Source organism: Dermacentor silvarum, chromosome 2 (assembly GCF_013339745.2).
Source record: "Dermacentor silvarum isolate Dsil-2018 chromosome 2, BIME_Dsil_1.4, whole genome shotgun sequence".
Lineage (NCBI taxonomy): Eukaryota > Metazoa > Arthropoda > Arachnida > Ixodida > Ixodidae > Dermacentor > Dermacentor silvarum.
In genome coordinates this window covers 213767894-213783706 of record NC_051155.1, presented here as the reverse complement: position 1 = coordinate 213783706, position 15813 = coordinate 213767894, and the positions used below count along the sequence as shown (strand labels likewise).

General features: G+C 50.4%; 1 protein-coding gene across 1 annotated transcript in view; it reads right to left on the bottom strand.

The window, feature by feature from the left end:
- Nucleotides 1–8280: 8280 nt before the first annotated feature.
- Nucleotides 8281–15813, bottom strand: part of LOC119442575 (S phase cyclin A-associated protein in the endoplasmic reticulum-like) — a 168394-nt gene continuing 160861 nt past the window's right edge. Inside the window, exon 28 of the mRNA XM_037707499.2 lies at nt 8281–10225. Within this exon, the coding sequence (XP_037563427.1) occupies nt 10125–10225 (101 nt within the window). The 3' untranslated portion in view covers nt 8281–10124. The remainder of the gene's footprint in view (nt 10226–15813) is intronic.

Below are 15813 nucleotides of genomic sequence, written 5' to 3'. Positions count from 1 at the left end.
TCTTGCGCGTTGTATTAGTGTGTCAGTTACGTGCTTCGTCTTTCGCGTTGTGCTAGCGTGTGCAGCGTAGTGCAGCTTCCATATGCACGACGGTTGCTCATGGTCATCGACGTTGGTAGTCGTGATGGAGGAGACGTGCCACCAGGCGTCAGCGTGGGTGCATCAACGCCTAAGGGCGCTTTAGCCACAAAACACCAATAGACATTATATATCAATGTGCAATAAACATTACACTACTTCTGTGAAGACACGTTTCACTTTCGTGTTCTATACCGATTCCTATATAAGAGGGATCAACCACATTTTTTGTAGTTAGTTTTCTCTTAATTTTTTATTTAGTTTATGTATAGGCCCTCTCAATATCTGTGTTAGGAGTTAGTTGCCAAAATCTTCATTTTGACTATTCGCCTTTACCCCTTTTGTACTTTGTTGGGTGTATGTTTTATTTTATCCAGTGTGGCCAATCCCCCTCGTGGGTACGAGCCTTGTTTTGAGGCAAGAACAACATCTTATGCTACGATGCATCTGCTCGTTGTCCCAAGCGCCCACGGTCGGCGCCAAACGCGCCTGCAGCCATGTGCTCAATTTCGCGTTTCAATCGCTGAGCGCTGTACGTACTGTACATTTTGAAATGTGCGCGAGCACCAGCGATTACGTTGAAATGTACGATGTGTGATTTGTAAATAGCCATTCGATCCGCAGATCAGATATCAACGACCGACGATTGTGCTCGCCGTTATCAATGTCATCCCGAGACCCGAACGCAACTAAGGAACATAATCACTCGTCAGGGTGGTTTTGAGTGTCTTCTGCTTTGTTACGAACTTGAAAAACAATTTTAACAGCGGAGCTGTTTGGGCTCATGGTTAGGCCGCGTAGTGCGAAAAAAAAAGTTGTCGCAGTTTCACCTGAAACGCGAAGCATCAATTGCGATAGCAAATTTGTAGAGAGCTATACGGAGTAATGATATTAGCTTTATCAGCTGTGTAAACTTTGGACATGCAGCAGCACCGGCAACACGCAGAACTGTTGTCGACGCCGTCGGCGTTTTGCCCGCGTTCGCTCAAAATGCGTGCGGCGTTGGTGACTGTTGCCTGAGCCTCTGATATAAATAGGCACTTGGTACCGCAGCTAAACGTCGACTCCCTTCCCTCCCCCTCCCACTTCCCCTCCCCCACGGCATCTCGCGCGTCGGAAGAAGGCGCGTTTGTTCTCCGCCGTGCGTTCACTCCACGTGAAAGCGCGCGCCCCTCGCGCCCTTTCACTCGCACATACAGCGTTCGGCGCGCGGCGACGATTTCATCTCCATTGACGTTATACGGAACCTCACGGCGACGGCGACGCCGACGGCAGAAATCTACTTTTGAGTGTCCATATAATTGCTATCGCAATAAAAAAAAACTGCGCCTGGCGATGACGTGCCCGCGCGTTGCCTAGCAACCGCCTCGCGGAGCGGCATGTGCTTCGCTTCCTCTCCGTGCGCACATGTTGCCTCGATATGGGACGTTAATGAGAGCGAAGGAAAGCATGCGCGCGGCACGCGCTATGCTCGGAAGAGAGAAAGAGAAAATGAGAGCGAGAGAAAGAAATTGTAGCAGCACCAACAAGGCAACGCGCAGAGCTGCTGCCGACGCCGTCCGCGTTTCCCCGAGTTCGCGGCGAACGCGCGCGGTGTCCGTGACTGCAGCAGGCACCTCGGGCGGCGGCTCAGCACGTTTCGACCAGCCACGCCCCGGCAAGTGTGGAGGCGCAGCTTGGCCATGACGTCAACGGGGAGATAAAACTCGGAGCCGCCGCGACGGCGGCAGAACTCTCGTTGACTCTGTGGCGAGTACATGTGGCCTTGACATGGGATGAAGAAGCCGCTCATCTTGAAGCGCGTTGCGCGGCCAAGCGAGAATCTGCGCGCCGGCGGCGAGCCGATTCAGAATCGGCTCGCGAGCAGCACTTAGCATTTCCTAGCAAAACTTAGCCAAGCCTAGTAAAACCTGGAAGAAAAGGTACGTCGATTATGAGCTCTGCTGTTTACTCCAGTCTTGCACCACTAGTGCAAGCTGCCCACATTTTTTAAAGTTTGTATGCCACGGTTAGATGCCAAAAGATCCGTCTCCATGTACGTGAAAAAAAAATAACTATATCCATCATCTCATCACGTTTGCCATGGTAAAAACTGAGTTTCATTGCTGATGTATCCTACGAGCTATACTTAAAAGTGCGTCTTCCGCTCTGCGCCCAATACCCTCTACCACATGGTATGGGAATGTGGGCAAAACCCATCGACACCACGCATCATCGGACCAACCGTCGAGCAGGGGGAGGCCCAGCTGACAAGCCCGAGCCCCGAAGACCAGCATCGCCTGGTGAGCAGGGCCAAGCTATCGGCTCAGGCCCATGGCATCCTGGACTAGGGACGCCACCCATCTCGGACGATTTAACCATCAGCTCATTTCTGTAAATAAAGTATATTCCTCCACGTCATTGCTTAAACGCAGAGATGAAGATGGAACTACGTGTAGTACATTGCCATGTTGCTGCCACGTCCGGCATGTTCACGCAATCGCAATGATTTCGAAACATACCTCAAGGTTGCTATCGGCCGTCTGGGACGACACAGAGGTCTAGATCAACTGAGTGTCAAAATTTTCGAAGGCGGATGACAAGAATATGACTAAACCACATCTTTACAGTTAAACAAGCACCGTACTTCATGCCCAGAATGAATATATTGCGTAATCAGTTCCGAGTGAATTTCGAAAAAATTCTGAATTTCGAACCGTCTGGTCCCTGGGCTGTGCAGGGACCAGACGGTTCCAACCTGGAAGCTACCCAGGAAGCTGCCCCCTACCCCCTTACTAGTCCAGATCCAGTCCGCTCTCTACGCAGATGACGTTACGATGTGGGCAACCCAGGGACCAGACGGTGCCACCCTGGAAGCTACCCGGGAAGATGCGTGTGTCGTACATAACTATGCAGCCGCACGCAGGTGGACTTACCTGGCAGCCGAAAAGTCATAATTGCTGCTCGTACACAGGCGGCGCCGCAGAACCTGCGAATCCCCTGATCTCTCTCTCTCTTTTTTTTTTACCCGGCAGCCCTTTAGGTCTCTTAGGCCTGATGATCTGAGAACTTCAGGCCTCCACATTCAGTCTGATGGCAAAGCCTCGCACATTACACACCTTCTGGATCAGCAGATAACACAAATTACACATATGATACATCCATCACTAATCGTAGGTGTTCGTGAGAACGACGTCCTCCGCGTAGTACAGACAATTATAGTCAGTCGGCTCACCCCCTTATATCTTCCCCTATCATAATATCAACCTTATTCAGAAGATGGACGTCCTTCTAAGGACGGCGGTGAAGGCGGTTCTCGGGTTGACTCCATGTTTCCGCACAACGCCTTCTTCGGCTAAGTGTCCTCAACACTATAGGCGAGCTTGTCGAGGCCCAGCGCAACGGCCAGCTCCAACGTCTTAGGCGCACCTGTCAGGGCTGCGCATCATCTCTTGTTTCGCCTACCCTGTCTCTGAGACAGCCGCACAGGTCCCACATCATCAGCTTGCTCCTGCTCTACGCGCTAACATTCAAACATGCGCACCGACAGACGACCCACCAGAATCCCTACACTCACCGCGACGCCCGAGTACTACCGACAGGACCACCATTCCTCCTCATCCCTTGCTTCGATGGGGCTGATGCCGTCGCATGGCGGCAACTACAGAACAATTCTTTTCCTGGTCTCTCCATGCTACATATAGCGATATATTTCATCCCACCCAATATCATTCCTACTGTCCCTACTGTGGGGACAAACCTACGGCGTGCCAATCTACGTGGGAATGCCATAATTCTTCGAGTGTTTCTTCTATCCCTAACCTTAGCAATTCCTCTTGGGAGATTGCGCTGCTCAGCTCAAGCCAGCAGGAACAGCAACGGCTGCTCTAGCGGACTCGCGAAGTCGCGCAAGGCAGAGACAGAGCACTGGACTGAGGGTGCCACTCATCAAGGACAAACTTCCTACAAGTTTTGCAATTAAATGTTTATTCTCTCTCTCTCCTACCCAAAGTGGATATTATCACCGATAAATACAAATTTCCACTACAAAGGCGCTTCTTATGCAATTAACTAAGTTAGTACTCACACACTAAGGCCGCTATCCGAGTGGCAAAGGAGGCGCCAAGACGATACATAGCGAGGGATACTTGAGAACTACGTGAACATTCTCGCCAAACCGCGGCACCATCAAGCTTCCAATTAAATTAAACAGGAGGCAGCAGCTAATCATGGTATCATAGTTCTTACTAGTGACAGAAAAAGCGAGAGAGAGAAAAAATGTGGTTGATCCCTCTTATATAGGAATCGGTATAGAACACGAAAGTGAAACGTGTCTTCACAGAAGTAGTGTAATGTTTATTGCACATTGATATATAATGTCTATTGGTGTTTTGTGGCTAAAGCGCCCTTAGGCGTTGATGCACCCACGCTGACGCCTGGTGGCACGTCTCCTCCATCACGACTACCAACGTCGATGACCATGAGCAACCGTCGTGCATATGGAAGCTGCACTACGCTGCACACGCTAGCACAACGCGAAAGACGAAGCACGTAACTGACACACTAATACAACGCGCAAGACAACGCACGTAACTGAATCGTCACCGAGTCAAATCAGCGCGTACAGCGCGTCGTAATTGCAGCCTCCGCGATCAACTTCAGAAACATTTTCAGAGCTAATTGCGGAGGCCACGCTCCGCTGTGCTGAGTACGGTGAACGCCACCTAGGTGGCGTTGGTAGTGCTTCTTGATGCCAGCGTCCCTTCGAATGCTGGCATCGAGGCGTCGTAGTGCTGAGACCACCGAAGCGTTCACTGTCGGTGCGCGTTAGTGTCATAATGCAGTACTTCTCTTTTCTGCTCGTAGGCGGCGGCACCGCCCCGAGCAAGAGCGCGGGTACACGGAGGAGTGTTAGATATATAAGGCGCGTCTGTGTAGCTCTCTGCAAATGCGTTTGTGGCGCAATGGGTTCAACGCTCGGCGATCTATCGTCGCGGACCGAGAGGTCGTGGGTTCGATTTCCAAATTTTGCATGTTTGTGGAACTTTTTCTTCTGGTTTCTTTCTTTGTATTATGTTCGTGTATGTTCGTGTGACGTATTTCCGTGACGGAAATACGTCAGTGAAGTCTTGGTGGACCCCGGCATAAAACACTTTCGTGTTAAAAAAAAGCAAGCCGAATCTTTGTGACATTAGCATCTCAGGAACGGGAGCCCACGGCGTTCGTGAATCAAGGATGACTACACAGAATAGAGCTGTTGTTTCAGAGGCGGAGGCAGCGGCGGCTTTGGACGCACAAAAGCGACGCTGCGGGCAAGGTTTACTCAGCGCCGACGACGTGGGATTAGCCGTTATAGGGTAAGGAGACGGTATCAGCCGCCCTGGGGTACGCTTTGCCTGACGCCGCGGTCCGCACCCCATCGGAACCGCACGCGCCGCGTACGGCAGAACCCTCCTCGGTGCGCACGCGCCCTTTCCTGTTTGCTCCGGCTTTTCGGAGGACTGTGTGCGTATGTGTAAGTGCGCCTATCTATTCTTGTGCTTGATACGTGTATGCACGCGTGTGCGTTGTGTGTGCGCGAGAGGCGATCCTCGGCGCGTTGTCGGGCGCCCCACTTGCGTAACGAGTGTCGCAGAATGTCAATCACAGTCTGCTTACTCTGCGGATCGTCCCGAGCAAACTGAGCCTGCCGGATAGGAGAAGAGGCTGCAGGGTGGAGGGAAGGTGTTTGGAGTGTACGCCAAGCTCGTGCCCGTCCTCTCGAAGCGAGGAGTGTCGCCGCCTTGTTGTTTTAAGACGAGCGCTGGTGGGAAAGAGGGGCAGGCAGTCACCACCCAGGCGCAGTCGCCGCGGCACACAATCTGTGGTTATGCTTTCCCAGTCGCATGACGTGTGTATACGAAGGCGTCAATCAGAACCTGCCGGCGGGCCAGTATATTGCGCCGTGTAGACTATTCTCGCTTCGGCCTTACTGGCACCACCATGGTGGGCTGTTGGAGCGAGCGGCACCTTGTTGCGCACAGCTTGGCCATTTTAACGGGACGTTAAAGAGAATGATTTAAACAGAAAACTAAATACGCATTTTTTTCTTAAAAAGCGCATCTTTCGCGGAAAACAGTAACAGATTCACTAATAGTGCAGGAAACAAAGGTCTAACTTTCATGCCTTTTGAGTCCTGTAGCCACATCTATTCATGAGGTATGTGTGGCGGCTCTGCGGGCTCACTGTACTTTCCCGTTTCTGGGTAATTTTCGCGCCGCAAAAGTTATCAAAATGCACGAAGTGCTTATGTTCGAATGCAATTGCATGCATCTCTATTAATAAGCGAGAAATAGGTAAAAGAAAGCAGTTCTACGTCTTAAGCAAAAAAAGTGGGCAGCTTACACTAGTGGTGCAAGGCTGGAGTAATTAGCGTAGGCGGTGATCGACCTAGCTTTTCTTCCAGGTTTTACTAGGCTTGGCTAAGTTTTGCTAGGAAATGCTGAGTGCTGCTAGGCACGGTATTCCGAATCGGCTCGCCGCCAACGCGCAGATTCTCGCTTGGCCACGCGACGCGCTTCATGATGAGCGGCTTCTTCTTCGGGTGTCCGGATCTTCTTTGATCGTCCCATGTCAAGGCTACATGTACTCGCCACAGAGTCAACGAGAGTTCTGCCGCCGTCGCGGCGGCTCCGAGTTTTATCTCCCCGTTGATGTCACGGCCAAGCTGCGCCTCCACACTTGCCGGGGCTAAAGTCCCTAGATTTTCTGCTTTTTTAAAGAAAGCAAAAAAAAAATATCCAGGGACTTTAGCCGGGGCGTGGCTGGTCGAAACCTGCAGAGCCGCCGCCAGAGGCGCCTGGTGCAGTCACGGACACCGCGTGCGTTCGGCGCGAACGCGGGGAAACGGGGAAACGCGGACGGCGTCGGCAGCACCTCTGCGCGTTGCCTCTTTGGTGCTGCTACAATTTCTTTCTCTCGCTCTCATTTTCTATTTCTCTCTCCCGAGCATAGCGCGCGCCGCGCGCATGCTCTCCTACCATCTCCTTAACGTGCCACATCAAGGCAACATGTGCACGGCACGGAGGGGAGGCGAAGCACACGCCGCTCCGCGAGGGGGTTGCTAGGCAACCCAGGTGACTCTTCGCTCAGCGATGTTTTTTGTTAACACCTTACGGACTGACGGCCGGCTTAAACAGCTCCGCTGTTAAAACAGGGTCGATCATTGTAGGATACGCAAAAAAAGGGTCGTACTGAATTAGTTCGTGTCACGAAAATCGCGCTCTTTATGCTCCTGCGTTTCACTTTCTGCAACAAAGCGACTATGTGTACAGAGATGATATTGATGAGATTAATGAAACTTGGCGAGCACACCCGATAACAGAGAGCTCTCAGAGAGAGTGACGCCAGGTGCAGTTACGTTTATTAAATTACGATGTACCTTGAATCACGCATATTTCTTGATTCACAGCCTCTTGCAAGTGCGCCTTAAACTTTCAGGTTGTTTGCAGTGTCAAAAGAATTTGCAGGCATAAGATGGGGTCAGCTAGCGCAAGAGAGGGATAATTGGAGATGGCTGGGAGAAGTCCTGCAGTGGATAAAAAAAAATGTCGCAGTTTCACCCGAAAGGCGAAGCATCAATTGCGATAGCAAATTAGTAGAGAGCTATACGGAGTAGGGATAGTAGTTTTATTGGATAAACAGGCAGACGATGAATGTCATGAAAGGTGAGACGCCACGCGTATGGTCACTCCGAATGTCAGCAGCCTGGGCCGGTATTTTGTAGCGATGCGTTATGCTTTATTCTATACTAGTCTTATCCACCGCTCACGGCCGGCTGATCCCGTTGATAACGTGAGCGGACCGTCGCTCTGACCACTGACCAAGCGCGAAAAGGCATTAGCATCGGAAAGGCATCGCTACAAAATACCGGCCCTGGCGTACTAACAACGCGGCTCAAAGAGCGCGCAGCTAGAGCTACTACGAGAAAAGGTCGGCAACAGCAGAACATCAGCATTAATGCACATTCGCTCATGCACGCACGCACGCACGCACACACACACACACGCATGCACACAGACACGAGCTCTTTAACCAGTATAGTCTGGCCGCCGAAAACACGTCGAGGTTCTACGAGTGGACAGAATGGGTGAACCCATTTATTGAACATCTAAGAACATGTGCGGTACACAAAACAAAACGCAGAACATCCCAACATAAAGAAAAAGGAACAGACGACGTGGCTAGAGGAATATTCATTTTATTGAATAAAGATAAGTTCACATGTTTTATAGTAATAGCTACCGTATGTGCGTTAAAAGGCAAAGGAGACAAGAGAAAGGAGGACCCATTGCGTGTGAACTGCCAAAAAATCAACTCCTTTCAAACAGTATGCGGTCTCACCACGCCTTCACAAATTTTGCGGGCACTCCCATTCGGCGTTCGGCTATGCCGCATTGCCACTGATACTGCAAGAAAGCCGATGCAAAAATGTGTGCACTTCGGTCCACTGACGCGGCAACAAGTATTTTCTTTTGTGCGTTGTGAGAGTTCATGTTTTCTAAACACGAGAAGCAAGACAACATCGGCTGTTACGCAACACCGCACTGCACACTAATTTATTCGTAACCCCAGCGGAATTTAAATCCTCATCTGTTACAAAAGTGCATAGTGGTGCACAGCCGTGAGCCACGTCAAAAAGGACATCAAACTTATTTTCAAGCAAAGATTAATATGCACCAAGGAGCCTTTAAGTTCAATGTTCAGTCTTGTGAAACGCTAAACCTTCACAGGTTCACGTTCAGCATAAATACAGAGCCACTATGGCCTCTTGAATGAAATTTGGGTGTTCGTTTCGACAACGCTCATAAGGGTACACAGTCAATAAGAAGACACCAGATGTTCAATATAACTTCATTTGAAAAACTACGAGACCGAGTGAAATTTTCAAAGACAGTGAAGTGTGCGCATGTGCAGGTTATTATCGAAAGTGCGCAGTAACAGCACCCAAGCGCAACTGTTCCCACTACAAGCGCCGAACTCCTGGATAGAGCCTCCTCAACCCAGGACCTTTCCAACCTTACTCCTAAAACATGCGCATGTGCAAGCACCAAACCGTTCGACCGGATTTCGTGTTTTCACATGATTTCTTTTCACCGATCATCTTAACCAAAAGACACGTTCACTTAAGATTACCTAGGATCAAAAAGCATAAACAACCAAATAAATAAATTATCTACACATGTGCAAGAACAATGCGATTGTGCTGTTAATATGGTGCGCAATCACGTTTCCCACACACGAAAGTAAACCGATAAAGAATTCAAACAACAACGTTACCAGCACTGCAAGCAATGTAACAATGGTAATTTAAAAACCGCAGTACAGCAATTTTGACAAACATACCACAAATCAATGAGATGAACGGGCCAGATACTTTTTATTTCTTTCGTTCTTTTTTTTTTCGTGTGTGTGCGTGTTCGTTGTCTCGATGCACTCTATAGAAAGCAAATGAAAAACTAGCATGTAGTACTGGCGGCACTTCACACTACGTGTGCAGTGCCATTGTGTCAATACTCCTGGACGACGTCACTATTCATTATGGTAGCAATGACAACAATGCCATTATTCCTGGACGGGACCACAGGGTGCTCTTATATGAGGTAACGAAGACGTCCTAAAACGTAGCCACTGGAATTCAAGCACACAACCAGTGTCCACGCGCAGCTCACGGAATAAACAAGCAGAGAAACGATTCGAGGGTTACAATTACCGGGAAAATTGCTATGTCACTACATTATTAACGAGGCAGAGTGGTGTAGGGCTGCCAATATACTTATTTTCAATATTCAGTGGTAGCCGAGTTTTCTAATCTCGCATTCGATTTTCTCACTGACATCACTTACATACTGCTAAAGAAACACAGACGGGCAATTTTGTCGGCATTCCAGCCGGCTTCTAACAGTACAAACTGTGAGTCTTTTACTTATATTTGTGCCAGAGCAGGGCCTAGACACACTAGCTTACATGCTAGACTGCATCGGTGAATTTTGTCTCCGCCGACAGAAAATTTTCACTCTCCCCACGGACTAAGAATTGGACGACTCCGGTTCCGAGAAGAACGCCTTCGCTGCCGTCCACTTGTTCTTCGGGAAGCGAGTCTCCAGGGACCACCATTCATCGCACTCTTCTGAAAATAGAAACAACAAGCCTCAGTCCATGCACGAATGCAGCGCTCCTGAATTCCGCAACTGCGCACCAAATACGTGCTTGAAATGAACCCCTGCGACAAAGAAAAGAAAAAAAAAATTGGCCGCCATCCCGCCCTGCGAATGTAAATGTCCAGCGAAGCTGTATCAAACACCACACATGGCAGATCACTGTATTCACGCTGTTCTTCTGGTGCCTTTAATTTGCGTGGTCTACCCATGGCAGTCATAGAATGAACTCAATGCGTTGCTAGAATATATATATATATATATATATATATATATATATATATATATATATATATATATGCTGTATGCCTGATTGCAAGGAAAGATGCCGTTTGCCTTCAATTGTTAATCTGGAGTTTTGTGTTTATGCCACAAAATTTTCCGACCAACAAGAGGTATGCAGCTTCGCTGTAATAAATACTCTAGCTTCAAAGAGCTCGAAAATCGCTTTAAATGTAAGCTGTGCTACTGACGGCAACGCTCGCGCCTACGAGCGCTGACGAGGAAGCCGAACTATGTGTCAGCTCAGTCACAAAGCAACTTCCGTCGAAACAGCGGTAGAGCATGCATCATCACTTTTAGCATAAAGTTGTCGGATGTATCTGTGTTAAGCTCTGCATGCACTGAGACGATCGCTGCACGCGAGAGGTAAACAAGTGCAGAGAAAGTAGGCCGCATTTCAGTTGCACGCCTCCGGGGTCTTCCCCAGGAACATGCCTGGCAGAGAAGCGGCTGTTCCAGGCCGCCATCTGCTCCCTAGCCGAATAAAAAACAATAAAAAATACGAAAAAAAAAAAAGAATGGCCGTAGTGATGGCCGGGCGCTCTCTCCGCCTACACCGCGGCTGCGCGATGAAGGGAAAGCAGCCCCGACCACGTGGAGGCAGATAACTCAGAGCGGCGCGGCACGCGGCGCTCATAGAGAGAGACGCAAGAGTACGTAGCGGCGTCCGGCCACAGGATCGGAGGAAGAGAAAAGGGGGAACACGGGAGGCCGGCGCACACGAAGCAGTTTGTGAGGGAGGCAAGCAGACAGAGGGAGAGAGAGGCCCTCAGGAAAAAAAAAAAAAAAAAAGCGTGCGACGACAACACGGAGGGCGCAGCTGGGGGTGTTGTCCGCCGCCAAACCAGAGCCCCGAGCGGCTTGAAGAGCGCGCGCCAGGGCCCGCTAGAGCGACGCGCGACGCCTAATGGCAGCGGCCGGATGAAAGGCGGCGTTAAAAAACCGGAGGTGGCGGTGGCGGTAGTAGTAGTATAGTAGTAGCAGCAGTGCGCGCAGCATACCGCCGCTGCGTTCCTCCCCACGCGTCGCCTAAGCCGGAGGGAGCGGCAGAGCAGAGTGCGTGCGTGTTTCTCGGTCCGCGTGCGAGCGCGGGCGCGCCCTAATTAGATTCATAACTCCACTGGGACGCGTGCGGAGGCGGAAAGCCAAAGTGCATTAGGCGGCGGCGGAGGCTGTGAAGGCCGCGCTCTGCTCTGCCGACCCCCCTTCCCATTCGCCGTGGCTGCCTCTGGCCCGAGTCCCGCGCGCGTAGTGCAAGCTACACAACGAACACGCTGCGCGGAAGAAGAGGGACCGGAGAGTGCACGCGGGAGGGCAGGAAAAAAAAATTGGGGAGAGCGGCCGGCCGCCTTCAATCCGTCACAGAAAACGCGGTGACCCCTGCGTGCGTTATACAGAAGACGACGCAACATGCGCGCGCGCGCGCCGCCGGGAGTAGCCCGCCCTGCCTTCCCACGGCATACGCGTGCGCCCCGTTAAATGCACTCCCGTTCCGCGACCACGGGGGATGCGGAACGCCGCGGGAGAGAACGTAAGCGCGAGACGGCGAGAGAAGAGCCCACGCGGTGTGCGCGTTTGAGCGCAGGCGCGTTCGGCCGAGAGTCGACTGCCACCGAGGTGCTGTGTAAGCGGTGCTACTCCTCCCCCGCTCCCTTTACATTTATGTCTCTGCGAAGTCGGGAGCCATTAGACTCAATCTAATGGAGAGGTGAGCGTTTTTTTTTTTTTTTTGTTTCCCGCAGAGGGACGTGTAAGGTCGCAGCGCGGCATTTGTCGAGAGACGAAACGGTTTACGCGCCGCGTGTTTCACCACATTAAAACGACAATGATGATGACAGTATAGACTGTGCTACGCATGTCTCACGATTTCATACAGCGCGAAGTTAGGCCTTGAAATTGCGAAACACTTCAGCAGCAGCACAAAAGCAAGTTGGAGTCCTACCATACGCGTGACTGAGAAACAGTGTGTCCCATCAGCGGAAGCTCTTATATCGCTGAGGAACGCCGAGATCACTCGCTGTGATTCTAAATGGCGCGTGACTATGGCGGCAATTGAATGAGCGGTGGCCGTGCCTAGAGGACGGGTACGGGGAAACGCGGGAAAATACTAGTACCAAGCACATAAAACTATATATACAGTAATAAAACTTTGACATGGGCGAGTTGGTTCATATTTGGGCAAATACGCAGCGCGACTGAGACAAGGACAAGAATATTTGTGTTTGTAGTGATTTGTGATGTAGCTTCGTGTTTCTTCTTGTCCTTGGCTCAGTCGCGCTGCGCTTATATCGAAATATATACGGAGGCGTGGCTCTGTGGCTGGGTTGTAGCCTCACAGTTACAGTTAAGCTTAACATTTCCTTGCTGGAGAACGTGCGCAAAGCTACAAAAACCACCTAGCAGCAAAGTAGTCCTTTCATTAAAGGTACACAACATAGCAACATGATAAATAAGTTTAAGCTGGTGATCAACGGTGGTTGAACACAAGGGATGGCGCTGGAACCAACGTTTCGAATGTTCTAAATGTTCAAACGTCATCACTACTCCAGTGGTTAAGGAATTCAATGAACACATTCATTTGCAAGGAGGTGACGAACGCTGGTTAGGGCTAACTTCACTTTGGGGACACCACGAACAAACACTGCTGATCACTTGAAGCCTCTATCTCCCTCTGGACTTCCGTCTTGTTTGAATTGTGACTGGTGAACTATTTTCATTCACTCGGCGGGAGAGCTCTGGCTGCTAGCGAGGAAAATGCAAATACAATGCTTCACTTTTTTGAACTTCGCGTCCGAAAGGCAGCGTCATATGGTGGTGTGAAGTCACAGGTTTACAGTTGTTCTCGCGTCTTTTTCCTGGGGAATGGGGAGGGGGGGGGGGGGCGCTTTTGTACAGAAATAGTTTTATAAACCTGTCAGGTTGAATATTTGGCTTCGTTAAGATCCAATTGTTAACCGCTAACCAGGTCCGAGAGAACGCTGTCAAAATCCAATACGTAACGAGAAGCTGGTGCGGGACTTTCAAAGTGGTATTGCCAGCAGTCTTTCGTTCTTGCGTCTTTTTCTGGCTTCCAATTAAGTCTTCCGCACATGGTTAATATAGACGAAAATGCAATAAATTATTGAGCAACACATCAGACAGCGGGGAAAAAAAGAATAAATCGTCACACCTACGTTGGCTATAAAGAGAGAAAGAAAGAAATGAACAGCTTACTGTTCATTACTACAAACAAACAAACGAACAAACAGCAAGCATCTGGAACAAACAAATAACGACGCAGCCGCTGCGCTGTCTCTTCCCTTCCGAGTAATATATGGTGTTTGTGTCGGGCAAACGGGCAAACACCAACTAAGTGACGATGCTGTTTAGGTTCATTTAAAGGTGAGATGTTGCAAGCGCTTGATGTTAATGAAGAAGAAGCTGCAAAACTTTGTAAAAAAATGGAGGACGCTTAAGCTTCGCCTTTAAGAGTGGAACCCGATAGCGTTATCGGGACCCGTTCGCATCGCATTTTTCCTTGAGTAGACTTCACTGCAACCCAGAACGTGGAAAAGCCAGCTTACAAAGACCAAGCTTATACCAATCCCCTTAAAGCCGGCTTCACTTTTAAACAGAAATACATTGCTGGGAAGAGATTTTTCCAGGGGCAATATAAGTCGTCTTAAATTAAAATGTGAAGACCCTAGGACCTTTTTTTATTATTTTATTAATTGTTTGCTTTGCACCGACGCGCGCGCGTGTCCAAAACGCATTAGGCAGGCCAAGTCCCAATTTGACCTGCCGAGGATGCGAGCACCATCTGGATAAGATTTTCGCAAGCAGCCTACCCGAGCGCGCCGCTGTTGGTATGGTATAAATACTGGCAAAATGGGTTTGTGTTGCAGTTTCCTCTTAACAGAATTATGTTTTCTCGTACATTCAAATAACAGTCCGACGCCAGCATGTCTGTAGGTTGTGGTTAGGTCGTACTTTACCATTTTTTCTGACGGATTTCACTGTGAGAAATTCAATTTTTGTTCACTAAAACATTGCACCACGCGGAGGGCCTGCGAGGTGCGTGTGGTTCGGAATGATTTTCTCCTGCACTAACACCTTGCGCCACGCGGAGGGCCCGCGCGGTCGGGGTGGTTCGGGATTATTTTCTCCGCCACGGATGCCGACATCCACGCCGACGCCGGATTTTCTGCGACACGGGGCCCCTCACGCTGTCGCGTTAAAACACATTACAGCAGGCGGCACGAACAGTTCAGACCACTAAATCGGTTGAGTGGATGCCACACAACAAAGGCCGCATGATGCACAACATTCACAGCCGTTCCCTGCCCGCGCGATCGAAGATGTATAGCTAACAAGAAAATATGACTGCGGAAACATTCAGCCCCGGAGAATGATCTCCAAGCCACGAGACAGCACTATAAATGTCGCCCAGGGGTTCGGCGTGCACGACAAAGGCGCCTGAAACGCGAGGGCGAAGCGTAGCTGACAAGAAATCCTCTCACGAGTGCGACCATCAGATACACGTAGGTTTGTTCGACGACCAAGAAGATTTAGACGCGAGACGTTGCGAGTCCGTGTACACATGGGCTTGCGAAACGGATATTATTCGACATGGGTAGGACCGTTCGAGGAAGACCAGCAAAAGTATACGCCAAGGCACGCGATAAAGCCTCAGGCGCGAAGAGAACATAAGCGCAAAACGACGAGTCGAACGTGAGCGCGAGCGCTGCAAGGCGCTCAGCGAGAGACAAGAGAGCGGACAAGCAAAGGTGAAGGGAAAAAAATAAAATTGCTGGAAAACGCAGTTGCAGAAAGAGTGGCTTTAGCAGGGACGCTTGCGGTGCCGCAAGAAAGAGAAGTCTGGGATAACCACGCAGCAGCAGCAGCAGCAACAACAGAACGAAGCAACAGCAACTTCAACCACGGCAGACGGGTGTTGGAGAAAGGGGGATAAGGAAAAAAAGAGGAGAATGGGCGGGCGGGAACCCGACATCGCTCGAGCGCAATCCTGGAGCGGAACCGTCGCGCCGGCGGCTGTGTCCCCCTTAAGGCACTCTCCACGCACCGGCAAGCACTCAGAGTGGTGACGTCATTTTTTGAAAAGGACACACTCGGCGCGGCCCATTAGCGGCGTTTTCTCCCCGACCCAGCGCCGCCGCCCCACACATGCTCGCACGCTTCGCACCACGTTCGCACCTTATGCCGCCACCGCCTTAAACAACGGGCCTCTCAAAAGGCGGTTACGTAGCCCAGAGCAAACCGAACCCACTCGTCCCGAAGA